General features: G+C 37.6%; 1 protein-coding gene and 1 pseudogene across 5 annotated transcripts in view; one reads left to right on the top strand and one right to left on the bottom strand.

The window, feature by feature from the left end:
• pde3a (phosphodiesterase 3A, cGMP-inhibited) overlaps positions 1-20518 on the top strand; it is a 97762-nt gene that overhangs the window by 24691 nt on the left and 52553 nt on the right. For all 5 annotated transcript variants that reach the window (XM_077235133.1, XM_077235130.1, XM_077235132.1 and 2 more), the window contains exon 2: positions 19912-19962. In XM_077235133.1, the coding sequence (XP_077091248.1) occupies positions 19912-19962 (51 nt within the window). The remainder of the gene's footprint in view (positions 1-19911; positions 19963-20518) is intronic.
• LOC143742408 (uncharacterized) lies at positions 14873-15829 on the bottom strand (annotated as a pseudogene).

The following is a 20518-nucleotide window of genomic DNA, read 5'->3' as shown; positions in this document are numbered from 1 at the left end:
CTCATCACTCCGACCAGATATGGGGTAGATTCACTCAAAAATTAACATTCTGTTATCATTTACTCACCCTCAATGTGACTGTCTTTGTTCTGGCAGCTGAACTAGAAAAGCTTTGTGATGAAAGGGAGTGTGGAACTCAGACTGACAATCTTTAAGAAAAATATTATAAAAGTAGTTTATACAGTACTATATTCAAAGTCTTAAAGTCTGCATGAAACAGATGTTGCAATAGTCTTTTCTTATCTATTGTGACGTATATCCGAGTTAAACCGCTTCTGGAACAAGAACAAATGTGGGTGGTGCTTGATTTGTCCATGGGGAACTGATTGGATGGTTGTGGTTTGCTATTGGCTGATCTCATGTGAGTGACAGGTTGAGCCCCGCCCTCGTCATCAGAGAAGAGAAGAGAAGAGCTGCAAGAATAGGAAGGCAAGTTATTTTGATTTAAAAAAAACTACGAGGCACATGAATTAAAAAAAAAACGATGTGCACAGATAAATAAATATTATGGAATAAATAAATATTCCATAAAGTAGGAATTGTCCATTTTGATTTCATTGGCCTGTTCACACCAAGAACCTTAAGTATAAAGATAACTGTAATGATAACTACTGTATATTAGAATCCACACTAACGGACGATAATGTTTGTTTATTATAAGCACACACTGCAGTTATGACGTCTGCCGCTTTAAATGCTCGAGCTCTTTAAAAGCATGATTCTGATTGGCTCTCAATGTTTTTATTATTCATCAGCTTGTTGGTTTGCAGTTGGTTGCATGCCATGCAATACTCAAATGATTGTTTTTTTTTTTTTTTACGTTTTTCAGTGAATAATAACTCACATTTGTTTTACTATGGTCATTAGAGAGGTCAACAACCTGCATCACAATTCTTTTGGTTTCTAATGGAAAGGACAAAAAGAACAAAAGTCTGCAGCTGCAGAACATCACGAGGTCGAGTAAATGATGACAACTTTTATTTTTGGCTGAGATTTAAAACTAAATTACTGAGTCGCAGCGCTGCGATAAATCAGGAACAGCCTGCTTCTAATCTCGTTCAAAAGTTCTTGAGATCTAAAAGCTTGAGAAAGTGATTGAAAGATTCACCCTGTCCCAGTTTCCCCAATTATCTCTTGTCTCATGGCAGATATGAGCCAGAAAAGTGGTGCATCTTCGTTTGGCACTTACGCTGCCGTTTGTTTGAGGTCTTTGGTGTAAGAAGGAAAAGCGTGCTCTGGCATGCTCATTTGTTTGGTGTTAGGACAGAGAGCGGTCAGCCTCAGGCTCAACGGACTCACACACACGAGGGATTCCTGCTCCTGTGGAATTGTGCTCCGGGAAAAGGACAATTATGAGGGGAAAAAATGAACAGAATTTAGACTGAGGTTTAGGAAAAAATAACAAAGGCGTTAAGTCTGGGGATGGAGGATAGGCCTTTCTTCCTCTTTTTATTTTATTTAGCCAAAAAGCCTTTTTATTATAATTTGTGGTGTTTTGTTTAGCTTTATCGTGTTTACATGATGCATAGATAATCAGAATGGTCATAATCATAAACCCTTGATGTGATTATTTATTTATTTTATTATAGAAAGTGCTTACAAGTAAAAAAAAATAGAAACTAACCAGGGTAAATGTGCTCTGTTCGTCCGACTGTTTGTACTGTATTTTATTTTTTTATTCTAAACTGTTTTAATTAATCTTATTTCTTTTGATTATTTTAATTTATTTTATGTAAAGCACTTTGAATTACCATTGTGTATGAAATCTGCTATATAAATAAACTTGCCTTGCCTTGCCTAAATATCCATTTGTGTTCAATGATCATCTCCTGCTGAACAATAATTAGGAACGTAATTCTTTCGCTATATGAACTCTGGTTTAACTCTTCCCTATTGTGTGTACCCTGAAGAATTTGGTTGGGGAAAAAATGCTGGACATCAGCTATTTTGTAATCATATCAGTGAAAGTGTTCCCGCTGTACATACATTATTAAAAACTTTTAATATAAAAAGTTATCTGGATTTAAGTGATGCTTACCCCTGCAAAACTCGCTGTGCAGTGGTACACATGTTCTGAGTGATTTTTAGTGTGTTGCCAGGGTGAGGATAGATGGTTGCTAGGTGGTTTCTGAAGTAGTTTCCCCATGTAGTCGTCCCATCTGTGTTCATGCTGAGTCAGGCGCCTGAGAGGATGTTGTGCTTGTATACGAGTTTCTCCCTCAGCATCAGTTCTCACCACAGTATGTCTCCACTCATCACCCGTCACTCTCATCGCCATGGTTACAGCAAACTAGCAAAAGTCTATACACACACACACACACACACACACAAAGATTTGCTCCTGTACTTTCAAGGTCCCCTTACACCCCGAATGATGCTGACTCAAGCAATACTCTTTTATTTTATTTCCCCCATTACCTTCTTATCTGGGATTAGGACGTCTGCTCTCAGTCATTTCAGAACGTCGTTCTACATACTGTATGTTTGAAAGACAGTAGTATCTTGTCTTGATCTTTGATTGATAGATTTTTTTAAGTGTATGTTTTGTCTATTTATGTTAAGCACCAAAGGGGTTATTATTATTATTATTATTATTATTGATGCAATAAAATATAATTGTAACAGTAATAATTCAAATATATTTAAATATTTTATATATTAAATGTATTATTATTATTAGATATATTAAAATGTATTATTATTATTAATGTATTGAAAGATAAGTATAACAGTAATCAAATATATTTAAATATCTTTTGTATAAATGTATTGTTATTATTATTATTAGATATATTATTGAAAGATAATTATAACAGTAATAATTCAAATATATATACATATATATATATATATATATTTCATATTAAATGTATGATTATTAATATTAGATATATTAAAATCTATAATTAAATGTATTATTATTATTATTATTTTAGTAATATATGATTATTATAACCGTAATAGTTTAAATATATTAAACAATATATTTCATATTAACTGTATTTTTATTATTATTACTAAGTATAGTATAATGGGTCATTCAATTATTATATTATTATTATTATTGAGATAATGAAAGATAATTATTAAAATATTAAAATATATTAAAATATTAATATTAAATGTATTATTAGTATTATTATTATTATTAGTAGTAGTAGTAGTAGTAGTACATATGTTAACATGTATTATTATCATTAGTATTAATGTTATTTTGGATGATGAAAGATAATTATAACATTAATAGTTTAAATATATTAAAATATATTTTTGCCATTTGCCAAAGTGTGTTGTATAGAACCAGAGCGCACTGCATACAGTAGCATACTGGCTCCCACAATGCAATGCTGTCGACTTCACCTAACATTTCCAGTGCGACGATTAGCCCAGAAGATCAACTGCTAGTTTTCACATCCCTTCCTCTTTATTTGACATCATGCAAATAGTGGTATGCTAAAAAGAATATACTGCTATTTAGAAATTGAAGGTGAAGTCAAATAGTATTGTGCTAAATATCTTTAAAAAAGAGACATATAGATTCACTTCTTAATTACTGTATAAACACCAAACCCCAGTCAAGTGTTCTGAGTATAGCCTAAGTGTTGGTCCATAAGCAGCAGTTGTATAAACATTGCCGAAACATCATTGACGTGGATGTCTTCCTGTACGGTTGAAAGAGGGACATTTCCCGTATTCAGCATCACGACACCTGCAAATGGACCTTGGTCTGTGGATAGTATGGATGGTGTCTGTTCAGTCATGCATGGCACCATTGAACACCATGCTTTCTCTGACTCATTAAACATCAGGTTGAGTAAGATGCTCCCAGTTTCTGGAAAACTCTTATCCAGGTTTCAGAGAAAGCCGCCGGCTGTAAACACAAGGACCTGCGACAGACGAAAGCCTGTGTCCCCAAGTGCTCAGCGATTCTAGGAAAATAGAGTTTGTTGTGTCATATATGATTTTTAAAAGTCCCTGTTCTTGCTGTCATTTGTGTTTTCTGGAGCATTGTCATCTTTTAAAGTAAATTATTGATTTTCTGAGAAGAATTCATCCTGGTATCTTTAAGATTTATTACTGTTTAACTTTGTGGAATACTACATCTTTTAAAATGCCTTAGCTGGGAGATTTTACAATGCTAAACTCAACTAAAACCAAACAATGGAGCTGATTAATTGTTAAAAGATCTCGATCTCAATTCAAACACCTATGCGATCTTACGTTTGATAAGTATGATCACAGCGAACATTCAGATCTGTGTTTGCAGAGAGAGCAGTTGTCACGTATAGGTATGAAACAGCTTTACGAACAGTCTTTTCAACCACACAATATCATTATTTCTGTGTTACAATCATTCAAATTAACACAGAGATACTGGATAAACGTTTATAGTTCATATACAAACGATGTATACAGTAGCGATCAAAACAGAGTAAATCACCTTTTGAAAGTAACTTGATGCTTTAAATAAATGTTTTATTAATTACTCGTTACACCAGTAGGTGGCGACAAGTGACTTAAAAATGTATTTGTCATTAATTGAATCATTCATTCAAGAGATTTGTTCATAAATGCTGATTCATCCAGTAATGAAACAAGTGAATTCTTTGAGTGAGTCATTGAATCATTCACTCAAACTTTTTTTTAAATAATTCAAATTAAATATTTTTTTAAGAAGACTACATCTCTAGTAGATTACGTTATTTTGTTTAGTTGTCTGTGCATAATTTAAAACAAAAAGTTTTTTATTCTCTTTCTCCAAAATCATGCTCTGACAATACAAATCCTACACTGAAAAAAAATCTAAATTGCTAGTAAGTTTTACAAATAATTAACAAGAAATGGCAAGTAACACATCGAATTGAATGTGAAATTTTGAAGGTAAAATATACTTCAATAATCTGTTTTATTTACAACTTACAACAGTGTAGAAAGTCAGTTGTGGTTCAACCAACCAAATGTGGCATGTACTGAATATCCAGAGAGTTTCAGAGATATTGTTCTCAGTCATACCAACTGGATCATATTACAGACGGAGAGCAGAAGGTTTGTGTGAGTGTGTGTTTTCTCAGGTTTCTGTTAGGCTCTATTACTCTGATTTGGGACACCAGACACGTTCTCATTAGTATTATGAATGTAATCAGTAGTGTGGCTGTGAGGTTAATGCAGTCCCTTTACAGACTCGGCCATTAGAGTCGCTAACCCAATCACAGCCCGTCCAGAACCCCTCGCTACCCTGCGCTGATGTCACCCGTGCTCAAACCAGTGGAAAAAACAGCACATCACCTTATTGAAAAGGCTCAGAATGTCCTCAAAGACAGATGAGACGTAACATTTCCCCCTTGATCAGTTGCAACGCTTGCGAGTTTAATTTGTGCATGGTTTATGGGCTATTTTGGTGCCATCTCTTAGTCCCACGAGAGAGATCCGTAACGACAATGAGCAATGCTGAATTTATTTTGGATTGAGGCTTGTGTAATCTACATGCTGTTGTTCTAAAAAAGCTTCTAATTATGATTCACTGATACTGTAAACAGTTAAATCAAGGTAAATCGAGGTAAACGTTGTGAAAAATGTAGACTTGGCTGCCCTGAAACGACTTTTCCGAGCAGAACGATCCATTGAAATGTGCTTGGCTGTGTGTTGGCATTTCGGGGAGGTGTAGTCTGTGTCTTGTCTGGTTCTTATTAGACTAATGCGCAATTTGTAATAAAAAGTGCAAATTTCCCATATGGAGTAAAATCAGTGTTGACCAGGGGCCCAGATTTGTATGCTTCGGGGTGGCTTCAGACTTTACAGTGCAAATGTGGCCCAGTTTTCTGTTTTCATTTTAGAGGGAATGTTTCAGCTTGCTTTTACACTAACTAACACAGAACATGCGTTTCTCAATCTCTCCAGACTGCTTTATAGCAAGAGCTTCTTTCTGTGGGACTATGGAAGCTTGTTTCCGCCACTGAATAAAAAATAAAAAAGTTAATTGTGACTTCTATCTCACAATTCTGACTTTTTTCTCGCAATTCTATAAATTTGTACTTGTGAGAGAAAAAAAAGTCAAAATTGTGAGATGTAAACTCACAATTGCGAGGAAAAAAGTCAGAATTGCAAGAAAAAAAGTCCGAATTGTGAGAAATGAAGAGAAAAAAAGGTCACAAAAGTTGAGATAAAAAGTCGCAATTATATTTCAAATTGTTTTATTCCATGGCGGAAACAAGCTTACATTTTACATATTAGTCCTTTTATTACAATTCAATAAATTCCTCTTCCTGACATTTTAATTCAAATTCCAGTTCAACCTACTGTGAGTGTCACATTTTCCTCATTTGTGTCATTTTAGACTTTTATTTTCAGTTTCCTGTCTCTGTTTTGTAGTTCTTTGTAGTTATTTGTCTCCCCTCATTAGTACCCTGATTGTTTCCCACGTGTGTCTTTTTTGCCAGTTTCTCCTTGTCTATTTTGTTTCCTGTGTTCATTGAGTGTTGGCTGTTTTGTTAAAATGCACAGTTTTTGTCCCTTAATTTCCTGGTGTTTTTGAGTTTACTTGTACTTTTGTCTTTGGATCCAGCACTTTCTCGTATCTGACTTCACCGAATGTTACTGTGTTGTGTCCAATCCATTTTAAATTCTCCAATTTTTCATTTTTCTAAACTTTGTCCAACCCTGGTACATACTGTACATACAGGCAGTTATGCATTTAACGATATGGATAATCAGAGGTGACCAGATCCCTCACTAATGAGCTAAGAGACGTCTGTATTCTCTCCAGCTGGCCGTGTTGTTTGTTTTTCCTGTAGTTATGAAACAATCTTCTAATGTTCTTTCCTATGATCCTCCTCACCTGTCCCTTTGAACCGGCACTGGTCTGCGGGGGCCGTCGTGACGCAAGAGGTAAATCAAATCAATAAGCAATCGGGGAGCAAGTGCTGTGCAGATCGACAGTCCTCCTGCACGGCAGATTTGGGCCTAATTAGCATTGATGAGCGTCACTGATGGGATTTACGCCATTGATGAGCAGCGTGAGTCATCGCTCACCCATCTGACATGTGCAGCGGGGCCTAACCCGCTTAGAGTAGGGGTTCGTCCGGGACGAGGGGGATTCCTCGGAGGTCAGGCAGGTGTGGAGATTTGCACAGAGATGAGAGGCACGAACGCAGCGGGAAGAGTTAAGCACATTTCCAAGGAAGGGAAAATATATCGGAGAGGGATTAAAGATGGATTTATAGTGCTCTGCGACAGTTAGCACATGCATACTACCCTGGGTTTTCGCAGTGGTGCCATAGAAGAATCATTTTTGGTTCCCCAAAGAACCTTTCAGTGAACAGTTCTTAAAATAACCATTTTTTCTTAGTGTTAAGAACATTTTAATAATCTGAAGAACCTTTATTGGATTCCAATAAAGAGCCTTTAATGAAATTGTTCATCCAACAACTACATTGAGCATAAATACAAAAAATTAAGTTGATTACTCAAAACTAATTTCAACATAGAATGCAGAACAGCTAGCATAGCATGTTAAATGTAACCTATTTAGCATTGAATGAATAAGCAAGATATTATAGGTCTTTCCCTTTACTAACAACACTTAATTTCAACATTTATTTTCCCTATCCAGTCCTATGCAAAGCATGCTGGAAACTAGAAATCCACGACCCATTTTCAAGACAATTTCATTGTTACTACAACTTATGTTTGCAACTAAAAAGGTTAATTAAATGAATAAATTCGAATTTGTAACTTGCAACCATGCATTTATGTAAGTTGTGCTGACATGTCTGAATTTCTTCCGAGTGTAAGACATGCCGTGGACCGTTGCATTCGATGCGTTTGAAGTAAGAAAGACGTCTTTCTCTCGCTCTGTTTGTCACGCACTAATGCATTTTCCCGGTGCTCTTGAGGGTTCTGCCTTCAGTGCCCCTGCAAAGCCCACTGTAATCTTATCTCATTTTGACGTAAGTGCCTCTATATCACACTTGACATTTAGAGCTGCAGTGACTCGGTCCGCGTTTTAGCCGAGAGATGCACGAAGGGAAAAAGCAGCGTGCGGGCTCCACGTGCAGACCGCTGGCAGTGAGCTCAGCTGGGCTTTGTGAGCCGCTGCCAGTGCCTGTCTCTCCCCCTGGAACATGGGAGAATTCCCTCAGTGCCACTTACTCAGGCCGGACCCCCGCTGACACTGCCAAGACAAATATTTACCCTCCAGTCAAATGAATAGGTACACATGCATGCGCGAGACCAGATAATGCACCAGAGGAGAAACACACTCTCTCTCTCTCTCAGAAAAGTGCAGGGAACTTCTTTAGGTATAGGCACTCCAGCGAGTTTACCGCTGTGCCGTCTCATTTGTCTTGCAGGGGATTTGAGAATTGTCTACTCTAGCTTAAAACAAAACCAACTATTGGCTAAGGGTTGTGTTGACACTTGGCATGTTTGGTTGGATTAAAACAAACCCTGGTGCGATTGCTCTGTTAGTGTGGTTCATTTGAATGAGTGTGAATGCTGTCATCTGAACTCTGGTGTGCACCAAACAAGCAGGCCGAGACGATGAAAAACTCTGCGGCTCGAATGAAGTATGAGTGCAACATGGACCAAACATGTAAACTAACCAAAAACGGGACATGAAGTCACAATATGCAAGGGCCAAATGCTCAAGCAAACCTGTTTTTTCTCGTCATAATCACGATGTTGCCCATCACAGTTCTGTACCACGTCTCCTCCAAGCAGATCTTGGTTTGTGTGTGAGGGAGAGATTCGCTTATTACACCAGAAAACAGCATTGTTTTAAATGTTCGGTAAGTTCCGTCGCAAAATATACATAATAAAAGCCGACCAATCAGGCTGTGAACATATCCCTATACCTTTAGGTTTAGTAACATTAGGTTCGGTGTTAAATTGCCAATGTGAACGCTAAGCAAACCAAGACTATATGATTTTGGTTTTTTGGGGGGTTCATTGGTCCAAGCGAACCAAACTACAAGGGTGAACACACTACTAAATCCCATAATTACTTTCTCCCGGCGTGTGTTCGAGCATCAGATTTTTTCATGTCGTCATTAAAGCTTTTTGAGACCAAAACAAACAACCCTTGATAGAACAATACTGACCAATATTTAAATCTATTAATATAACAATACTTATATGATATACGATATGGTATATGATGAAAACAAACTAAAAATTCAGTGTATTATAATATCTCTGGATCTTAACTCCGGGTGTCTGATGACAGTCAGAATAATAGTTGACAGATGTGAATGTAATAACTTGTTGTGACAAACACAACAGATATATTCACCTCAGAGAAGAAAGTACAGGGATTGTATTTCAGCCATGTTTTTATTAATCTTGAGTTCTCACAACTTGTGTGTGTTTTGTGAGTGTGTTGGAGTGAACTGCGGTGCTAACAGGGTCTCATGAACGCTCAGTCAGAACGCACAGAAGACCGACGGCCAAGGTCAGGTTTTTCGTTAATTGCATTAAATTTCAGTTTGTTGTTCAACAAACCCTATTACTGTATATACCCCCAGAACACTTACATGGGATCATTCTGTGATACTTAGTTTTGCGTCTTTTTAGAAAAGCTTGATGCTGGTCACTATTCACTGCCATTATATGGACAAGCCCGAGAGGGACATATTTTAAAACTACTTCATTTGTGGTCTAAAAAAGAGAGAAGGATATATGGTATAAGAACAACACCAGAATGAGTAAATGATGACTAAATTTTTATCTTACTTACACAATTGACATCACAGACATAACAGTAAAGCTGCTTTGATACGATGTGTATTGTGAAAAGCGCAATACAAATGAATCTAACGAGGGTATGTTTGTTGCGAAGCAGTCGAGGCCTGTTGACAGTGTAAACGCCACTGTAAATGCAATACGCCTCACAAAGGCACACGGGGGATCGACAGATGCTTCGACGAGCCTCATTGTGCATCTCTCGTTACGCTAATGAGGCCAAGACCTTCTGCAGCTCTCTCGTTCGCAGACTGTTCTTCCCAAGCCTTTGTGTGACTGGCAGTCTCCTCTCCGGTGCTTTTATTCCATACAAGGCCCTGCCAGAGGCAACGTGAACACAGCATGAGATCTCAGGCCTACGTCACTCTCACTCCTTCCCCGAGAGCGACCTGGAGAGCAGCGCTGGGAGAGGAGGCTTTTAATTGGCCAGAAGCACTTCGACTGAACACAATGTTCTCGGCGGGCCTGTCGTTCGAACAAAGAACAGATTTGTCACTTGCTTCTCGCTGCCCTGTTTTAACCTGTACCCGTTGGCAGACCGGGAAGGTTGCATGTGAACTTGTCTCAGACGTTTTTAACAGAGCAGGGGTTGTTTAGATTAAGGAGACAGAGGCGGTGAGAATCAAGGCGCCGACTGTCACCTCTTGAAGCGCGGACGGCCCGCTTGTCACTGACGTCGGATGCCATATTTATGTGCTGTAACTCACAGCGGTGAGCATATACAGTGCTGGGTGGTCCAGCTTGAGTTTGTTGGAGCTGACACCATCTTGAAGAGGAATCTTTATGACTGTGTGTGTGTGTGTGAGCGAACGGCCCTGAACGTGTGTCAATATATGGGGCTGGGTTTGCTGTTTGCTTGTTCTCACCTGCACAACTTTGACAGCATGCTTTCTCTACTACAGCATGTCTGTTTGGACGCACACAATTAAAGAAATGAATTAATGCTTTAAATGTTATGATTTGGAAATGTTCCCCCTCTGCTGCAGAACTCAAATCTTATTCAGTTGCATTATTTTAATATTAAATGTAAGTTGAATTATGAATGAATTGCAATTGAAAGAAATGGAATAACTACATTTCTACTACAATTTGCACACTAAAAAGTGTGCAAATTTTAAGAATTAAAAGCCTTAGTTTTTTTTAAAAGATTCATAGATTTGTGTTTTCCTTTAAAATTAGTATTTAGGTAAGGCAAGTTTACTTACTTTGGACATTTAATGTATAATTTTAATTCAAAATGCTTCACATAAAAGTTTTTTTTTAAATCAATAAATAATTATATGCTTAAGAAATAAAATAACCAAAAAAAAGTTAAAAATAAATTAACAAATTAAAAACTTTTATTTATATTTCATCAGTATTTAATATGGCATATTTGATTATTTAATATACTGTTAAATATTTTTATATAATTGTAAAATATTATACTTTATTTGGTCATCTTTTGTGGATCTGGGTGTCACCTGTGTTGACTTCCTCTTCCTGTCATTCCTTCTTCATCTTCCTGTTGACGGTCTTTTACGCATCATTGCATTTGGGCTTCTTTTACCATCTTTTATCTGTCCCTTGTTTAGCAAAGCAGTGGCACATTAACAAAATGAAGAATAGCAATTTACTATTTCTCCTATAGTACTGTTCTACTGTTTACTGATTTACTGTTTACTGTTCTCCTCTATTGCCTCGCTAACCAGCACTAATAATAATGTTAATAATTCTTTCTCACACACAGATCCTTCACAGGGTGTTGATGTCATGCACATCTACCGAGTGGATGTCAGTCACAATTGTGCATGCAAAAGGTTCATCACCCCTCATCCCTGTCTTGAATCTGCAATGCATTTCATTCATTACAAACTTGACATTTCCAGAATGTGGGCCACATCGGCTTGACAGGGAACAGCAGCCAAACTACTGCTCACAATCCCATCATCCCTAATACAGTCAATTACACCTCAGTGAGCGAAACCCCTTCATCTGGTCAATGCAAGTGTCCTCTAATAGCCTTAACTTGACAGCTCTCACAGGCCAAGAATATATTAGTTGCGGCGAGTAAACTTAATCACGCTCTGTCAGTGTTGTACTACCACACAGAGTAGTTTGAAACGAATGGCTCTTTATTCTGAAAATCCCCGCGCTGCCAAACGGACTGCCTCGTGTGTCTTTTCCGAGGTTTTATGGCTCAGTGCATGCGGTCCCGTTAGCTCAGGCCGTTCCATTGCTCATGCTGTGTAACATGTAATGATATGGTGTTAACGCTATTGTGGCTCCGCTCAGTTTCGAGCAGCTAAGAAACAGAAAATGGAGTCCTGTGGAGCAATTTGTTTCTCTGGCCGCTTTGACTGGAGCACAGAGGGTTACAGTGTGGAGCCGTTCGGTGGGTTTAAACAGCGGCCCTTGTGGCACTGAAGGATACGTTTCAGCAGTCAGACTGTTGGCGTCATTAAAAGCTTTACACCGCAGGCCAAACGCGCCAGGGTTTTCTGTGCGGAGCTGCACGCAAACTGTAAATGGACTGGAATGTGTCGACTTTCGCAATGTAGGTTAGATGCGCGAACAGAACGCTGAAAGATGTTGTGCTGAAGTGCAAAAAAACAACTGGGTTTTCCTCTTTGCTAAGCATTTGGCTAACTCCTGATGCATATTGACACAAACAGTAAATTTGGCCTTCTTGTGGAGTGACGCAAGTGTGACAGAGAGATTTGGCCCGAGTTGTGCCTGAGCTCAGTCAAATAGCAAATACAGTAGGTGATTTATTGGCGTTGAACATGTTTTAGCAACACCCTCACTTTGATTAGCATGTGTAGTTAATGATGTGAGAGGTTCAGCGTGAATGTGGAATTTTCATTTTTTATTCTGTCAGGAATTTTGTAACTTTCGGGAAAAAAAAGGTGATATTTCTTGAAAATCATTTAGCAAGAATTGGTATTGAATTACTCTTGATAGTTTAAAATATTTCTCAGTATTTTACTATTACTACTCTTACTATTGTTCTATCTATCGTTCTATAATTTCATCGTTCTTTGTTTTGCTCTATCTTATGAACTTGGTGTATTGTGTAAAATGTAGAGGCTGTGCTCCTAACACCTAACATTGCTCCAGTATTTTAATGGTGATATGAAGGTTTGTCTGGCCAGTGCCTCTGTCTCTCTGTTCCTGGAAACCTAAAACTCCTTCTCCAGGGTCCTTTGTTCCTTCACCCAACACCTCTGGGACTGGATCTGAGTCCGGTCAGAGGTCGAGTTCTCAGGGGAAGCCAAGCATTTCCTGTCCAGCTCTCTTGTTTTTGTCTTTAGACCAGGATATATCAGTGTGGACAGAATCCCTGGTGCGCGGAGCAACAGAACGGCCCGTAGCTGACAGGAATCACTTTTCACAAGCGCACAGGGATGTCCACCGCCAGTCAGGCCCAGTGACCCAGAACAGATGCTGAAAAGTCATTATCGCACCGTATGACCGCATCCATATCACTCATATGGGCTTTTGTCAGTCGCTGTCATCTTTTAACAAATATTTATGCTGTTTCTCAACAGAGCAGATCAAACCAACCAAAGTGGTGGTTGTGACAAGTGACGAATGCCGTTGTGTTTGCTCAATGTCATAATAATAGGAATTAACATTTTAATGATTGCTTTAAGATTCATCATTACCTATCAATTGAGTTTAAATGCAATCCGCTTTATTAAATTTGATTTCATGTTCATTAAAGTCGTCATAAAATCAAAAATGGCCTGATTTACTTTCTTAATGTACGTCCCTTACATATTTTCTAATTGAATATCAGGCTGTATTCTCTAAAATATGTCAGATTATGATAGTAAAACAGTGATACGCAAACATGAAAGAAAATACTTTTTCAGTCTTTCTAATTCAAATTTTTCCGTTTGATTCAATGCACTGCTAGAAAATCATTTTCTTAGTTTTTTTTTACTTTTTTTCCAGTACAATATCTAAATATTCTTATTTAACTTAGCAGTAAAATTACTTCAGGTATTGAGTTTTGTGTACTAAAAACATTTAGAGAATTAAGCGAAGAAAAAGATATATGCCACTGGGGTCAGAAAAAAAACTCCAATTCAAACGGAAAACAAGTTTTATTTTTCTGTCCCCACTGGTAGATATTTGTTGTTGTTTTAAGCATACTTAATTTTGCCTAATTGTTTCAGTAAACAAGACTTTGCATGTGTATTTGCTTCTCAAGTAAAGGTATCTTAAGAATGTTTAGATATTTTACTGAAAATCGAGACACAAATACATTTTCGCGGCCTGTAATTTCTGACCGAAATTAGTTTGAAAGTTAATCTTTTCAGTGAATTATGATTTTAGATATATTCAGATGTGAGAACGGTCTTATATCTATACCGCATGTCACTTTCCTTTCTCTGTTTTCCTTTTAAAGTGTTTTGGCAGCTCAGCAGTGTTTTTCTCTCATGTTCACAGTAACTCCTCTCACAGAATCACTGCGCTGGCGCCATTAGGTTTCCTTTCACTGCGCCACCTGCAGGCCGTCAGAAGAGGAGCCGTAAATACAGTCAATTAAATGGGCAGAACAAGCGAAAGTGAGAGGGGAGGTGAACAAGTACTCTTGACTAAAAATCCAGCCTTATTAAAAAAGTGTGCGTAATTTGCACTTAATCTAGCCCGATATGACAAGCAAGCGAGAAGTGTGAGCTTGGTATGATTGGAGGCTATTATTCAGTTTTGATTATTCACTTTACAGTCTCTGCACACAGACAGACATTTGCAGATGCACAAATAAAGAGCATATTTATAGCTTTTACCCCCGTGTTATCTTTCTCATCAACAGCTGAAAGCAGTGCATGAGAAATGGCTCAGTTACAGTATATGTATTGAAATGAAGCAATAGAGGACACAAGTGTGTGTGGAGTTAGCTCTGTGAACATGCAGGACGCTGGATATGAATGAATCATTGTGAAATAGGCGAGCAGTAGTCGAGCACTGGGCTGCGTTCAGTCCTGTGTGATTTCCAGCTCACCCACAGTCTCTACATTATTAAAAGCGCATTAGTGGCGTAATGGCTGAGAGATGCAGCTCAAGTCCTGCTTTAGGCTCAAGCTGAGGGAGGCCACGTGAAAAAAACAGCCAGAGTTTCCGCAATGGAATACTAGAGTAATGCTTACTGCATACTATACTGCACACTATACTGCATACTATACTGCATACTATACTGCACACTATATTGCACACTATACTGTATACTATACTGCTTACTATACTGTATACTATACTTCATACTATACTGTATACTATACTGCACACTATACTGCATACTATACTGCACACTATACTGCACACTATACTGTACACTATACAGCATACTATACTGCACACTATACTGTATACTATACTGCTTACTATACTGTATACTATACTTCATACTATACTGTATACTATACTGCACACTATACTGCATACTATACTGCACACTATACTGCACACTATACTGTATACTATACTGCTTACTATACTGTATACTATACTGCACACTATACTGCACACTATACTGCATACTATACTGCACACTATACTGTACACTATACAGCATACTATACTGCACACTATACTGCATACTATACTGCACACTATACTCCATACTATACTGCACACTATACTGCACTCTATATTGCACACTGTACTGTATACTATACTGCTTACTACACTGTATACTATACTGCACACTATACTGCATACTATACTGCACACTATACTGCACACTATATTGCACACTATACTGCACACTATACTGCATACTATACTGCACACTGTACTCCATACTATACTGCACACTATACTGCACACTATACTGCACACTATACTGCACACTATACTGCACACTATACTGCATACTATACTGCACACTGTACTCCATACTATACTGCATACTATACTGCACACTATACTGCACACTATACTGCACACTATACTACACATTATACTGCACACTATACTACACATTATACTGCATACTATACTGCACACTATACTACATATTATACTGCACACTAGACTGCATACTATACTGCACACTAGACTGCATACTATATTCCACACTATACTGCATACTATACTGCATACTGCCTGCTGTTTTATAGAAGGAACAGTTTGTAATATGCCATTTTTCTCAAGTAGTAGTAGCATGCTACATTGTCACATCAAATTTTCTTCTCTTTTTTAAAGAAAGTTTAGTGTTAGAATGTGTTCATACAACTTTTACAAATGTTACTTTTTTAAGGTTACATTTTTTATTTTATGTAATTATAAACCTATGTAAATTATTTAAATACGTTTATTTAATACGTTTTATACGTTTTTATGTTGTTTTATTTTGGGTTATTTTAAAAATATTTATTTTTATTTTTATTTTAAATTTATAGTTATTTTCATTAAATATATATTTAATTATATATATATAATTATCTATATATATATCTATTATATATATCTATTTATGGTTATTCTTAAACCATTTAGAATAAAAAAGCCAATAAAAGATAATTTAGAGTACCATAGTTGATATTTAAAATAATAATAAATATTATTCATTAACTACAATTCATTAATATCATTATTTAATTAATAACTATTATTATTAGTAGTAGTAGTAGTAGCAATAAATATGAAATAAATACAATATTAATATATAGTTTTTAGTTTTAGTTTTTTTATGTCCATTTATGTTGTTGTTGTTTTTTAAACCAAAAGTGGAATAAAAATGAAGTCCCATAAAAGGGATGCAGGCAATAAAAATGCAGTCCCATGCAGTTCTGTACTTGTATAGGCATACTACTTCACATTTTGGCAATTTTTAGTAGGTTATGTGGTATTCCATTCATAAAGAAAATTCGCGCACACACACTGTGCACAGAATGCACACTGCAGAAAGAGTAGTAGAAGGGTTGTTCCGAACATCACTAGAGAGATGGAGAACCAGCGAGAGAGAGCGAGAGAGAGCTGGACGAGCGAGTGTTTGCTACTAGCGGGACTGCCGGCTGCAGCTCGTTCATGCAATGTTAAAGCACTGCTGCATCATACGCCTTATTATGAGGATTGCCTCATCTGTCACTTAGTCCTATGAGAGCTGCGCCATTCTGTCACGACTAGTTCTCCTCCATTCAACCCTTTCGCTTAGAAAATGGAGAGCTCGGTTATTAATGGCAGATTATTGTCTGCCCTCGCTACAGTGACGTCTGAATAAAGAGAAATCTCATTATCACAGCCCGTTAGTGTTGTTCCCTTGAGAAATCCTCTCTAGCGAGCGCCGCTTTTGTATCAGGGAAGATAAATATTTGTGAAGATGCTGTTAAATCCAATTTTAGGTGCTGTTTTGTCTTTGCAAATATCTTTCTCTTGCTTTTAAATGGAGGGCAAGTAAGTGCAGTAATAGTTCAGTTATGTGTAAATAAAGGCTGATCGGAGTGAGTGACGGCGCTGGCTGTGGTCAGATGGAAAGCCTTTGAAATACCTTGGAAAATCTCTCCTTTGCTCATTCTCCGGTGTTTTATGAGTAGTTTAATGATTTTGACAGCGGTAGATGAGGGTGGATCTACGTCAGGCTCTGTTATTAATATAGCAGCTAAATGCCACACTGCCATTTCAGTGAAATAAACCCCCGACCAGAAAGGCTGGCAGGTTTTGGAAAACCTGGAGGTTTTGTCTGTGCAATGTTGACTTTTCAAAGAAGTGTTTCTCTCTGGAAGTCGGCTTAAAATGTGAGAAAGATTCCTGCTAAAGATGTTTTGTTCTGACAGAAGCTCAATCTCAATCTCAACTGACTTGTGTATTCTCCTTCACTGATGCTGATGCACTGATGTCTTATTTTCTGATATAATATTGGTCATAACTGAAGGAAAACGGTTCATCATAAGTCTGGATCTATATAATGTTTGTTGTTGTCAAATAACTTCTACTAAAACACTTTTTAAGCTTCACTGCATATGTACTGGGAGGTTCATTTTAGAGAATCAGTTCGTTCAAATGGTTTATTTAATAAACACATTTTTAAAAAACTGATACACTCTTAAAAGAAAAGGTTCTATATAGAATCTTAAAGGGTTCCGTCAGATGCTTCTGTCGCTCTGATTTTTAATAATTGTCCATGTCTCATGGTTTCAATATACAGCCTTGTAGTTTTAATGCCAAACCAAACGAAAAGAACTTACTTAAAGGAGCAGTTTGTTTGAACCATCTTTATTATTTATGTATGAATAGAAACAGGATTATGCTCTTAAGAGCCTGTGAAAGGACTTCTTTACTAGCAAATGATCACAGTAATGAATGAATGCATGATTGCAATGTCATGAATGACAGCCGTTGGTTTCCTAAAACCTCGGTTGAGGACACGGCTTGACCCTCGGCCAAAGAGCCTTTACGTAACATTATGTAACCCGCGGCCCGGCCGAGATTCCTCTGATTGACAATGAGTTAACGACAGAACCATTTACAGCCTGTCATAATATCATTCTGTTATGTGAAAAACAGAAAGAAAACTTGCAAAAAGTACAGTGCCGGTATCATGGTACTGAATGATTGTCATATTCACGTATCATGGTATTTACTTCAAATGCATTAAGAAGAGAGACTTATTTTAAAGTTTTATTTTAAAGGTGTCTAATTTTGTTTCGTTGGTCTATTACAACACGTTTACATGCATACAAGGTAAAAAAACACTTACATTTTCTCATAATTTACATTGCTGCATCACCTGTTTTCTCACAGCGTCTGAAACGGTTTGATAAAGGATTCAGTCTCTCTAAACCCCGCCTTTCCGAGACCTTCCTCTGCTCTGATTGGTCAGAAGACCCAGTCTGTTGTGATTGGTCTACTCTGCTCTGATAGGTCAGATGGCTCAGTCTGTTGTGATTGGTTTACTCTGCTCTGATTGGTCAAAGATTGATTGAGGGTCAAAGTAGACATTATTCATGGGCAGCCAATGAAGACATTGACTGGCATTATGCATATTTGATTGTATTATGAAGTAAGACTGGAATTACGGACGACTCGTTTCAGCAGTTCAGAATCAGTTCTTTCTTTTGGGAGACAATAACTCCATTTATCTGTACATCTGTATCTTTTACATTCACAAACAGCTACTGTATATTACACACTACATGTAAGAATATCGAAATGGCATTATAGGGACTGCAAAATATATTCCTTCGCTGACAGATTATATCAAATGAGAACTATTTTTGAGTTTTCCATGACCGTTTCGACCAACTTTGGAAAGTCTATTTGTAGTTATTAGGACGTGCTCCAGCTGTGAATACTCCTGTAGTTCTGCTATGCCGTGGTGTTTACATGCAGTGCCAGGTCACATTGTGTACCAGGGAGCTGACGGGATTGAGGGTGGCCGGAGCAAGTACCCTGATTTACAGGCTGTCTCGCTGTATACAATAAACCCAGCCAGAATGCCATTTGTTTGGCAAACTCTCCCTTCAAACCAAAGGAAAATATTCATCCAAATAGCTTCAATTTATTTATAAAAGTCTAGTTTCCCAGGCTTGAGTCCTGAGGCTATTTCGGCGGGGGTTGAGAGGGCGTCCTGCGCTCCCCTGCTTTTCGTCCTCTGGTGTTTGTCTAAAAGGGTGCTATTCAATTGTGGGCAACACTTTTTTTTTTTTTTTTTTACTCTCGAGTCAACGAGGCCTGTTTTTTGCCGCCTGCGGGAACCTCCTACTGTCTGTTAATTAGAGTGTGTAAAGTTTACAGCCTTTGAGGAGCTGTTAAGAGGCGAAGAGCGCAGAGTAAAGGCAGCCTGACTGTGAAATTGAATTATGAGCGTGTGTCACTGAACAAAATGGAAAGTGTGCGAGGGGGGGAGAGAGAGAGATCCCTGGAGGCCCTGATCTCTCTCTCTCTCTCATTCTCTCTCTCTCTCTCTCTCTCTCTCTCTCTCTCTCTCTCTCTCTCTCTCTCTCTCTCTCTCTCTCTCTCTCTCTCTCTCTCTCTCTCTCACTCATTCTCTCTCTCTCTCTCTCTCTCTCTCTCTCTCTCTCTCTCTCTCTCTCTCTCTCTCTCTCTCTTTGTGTCCTGTATTTTTAGTGTGCGAGGTAGAGTGTGTAGCCTCACTAGATGCTGAATAGTGAATGGTGAATGGAATATGTGCTGCATCGTTCTGTGTGTGTGACTCAAAACATCCTGTGTGTCTGTCCACAGATGCTCCCACAGCAAGAATGGGACCACAAAAGAGGTGCCCGAGGATCTCAGGTCAGTGTGTGTGTGTGTGTGTGTGTGTGTGCGTGTGTGTGTGTGTGTGTGTGTGTGTGTGTGTGTGTGTGTGTGTGTGTGTGTGTGTGTGTGTGTGTGTGTGTGTGTGTGTGTGTGTGTGTGTGTGTGTGTGTGTGTGTGTGTGTGTGTTGGTCTCGTTGGTTTAATTTGAAAAGTTATTTATTCATTCATCCTAGCAATATTTTGTAACTGCCTTTTAGTCGCACTTAAGTTCATAAAAAAATATAAGTATATTATATTTAAAAAATATTGTGTTTCAATATTGAGAATATGATGAGAATCATTGAAAATAACTTGAACATTTTATGAATTTGAATTTCATTATGGAAATTATAATTTGGTGGGAAAAAAAAACATTTTTAGTGGGCAAGCATGTTGCATAAAGTCTGCTGTACTTCTTTAAATTACAAAAGCATATTACAAAGTTCAAAAGTTAAAATTGGCATTAATGGAAATTGGAGTTTAATTTGTGCTTAATTGTCATGAAAATAATGTGACACTTTAGCAAGTCCAAAAATATTTTTTTTATCCAAAA

Source organism: Siphateles boraxobius, unplaced genomic scaffold (assembly GCF_051911475.1).
Source record: "Siphateles boraxobius isolate OS27281-9 unplaced genomic scaffold, OSU_SipBor_1 19, whole genome shotgun sequence".
Taxonomy (NCBI): Eukaryota; Metazoa; Chordata; class Actinopteri; order Cypriniformes; family Leuciscidae; genus Siphateles; species Siphateles boraxobius.
This window is presented reverse-complemented; position numbering and strand designations above follow the sequence as displayed.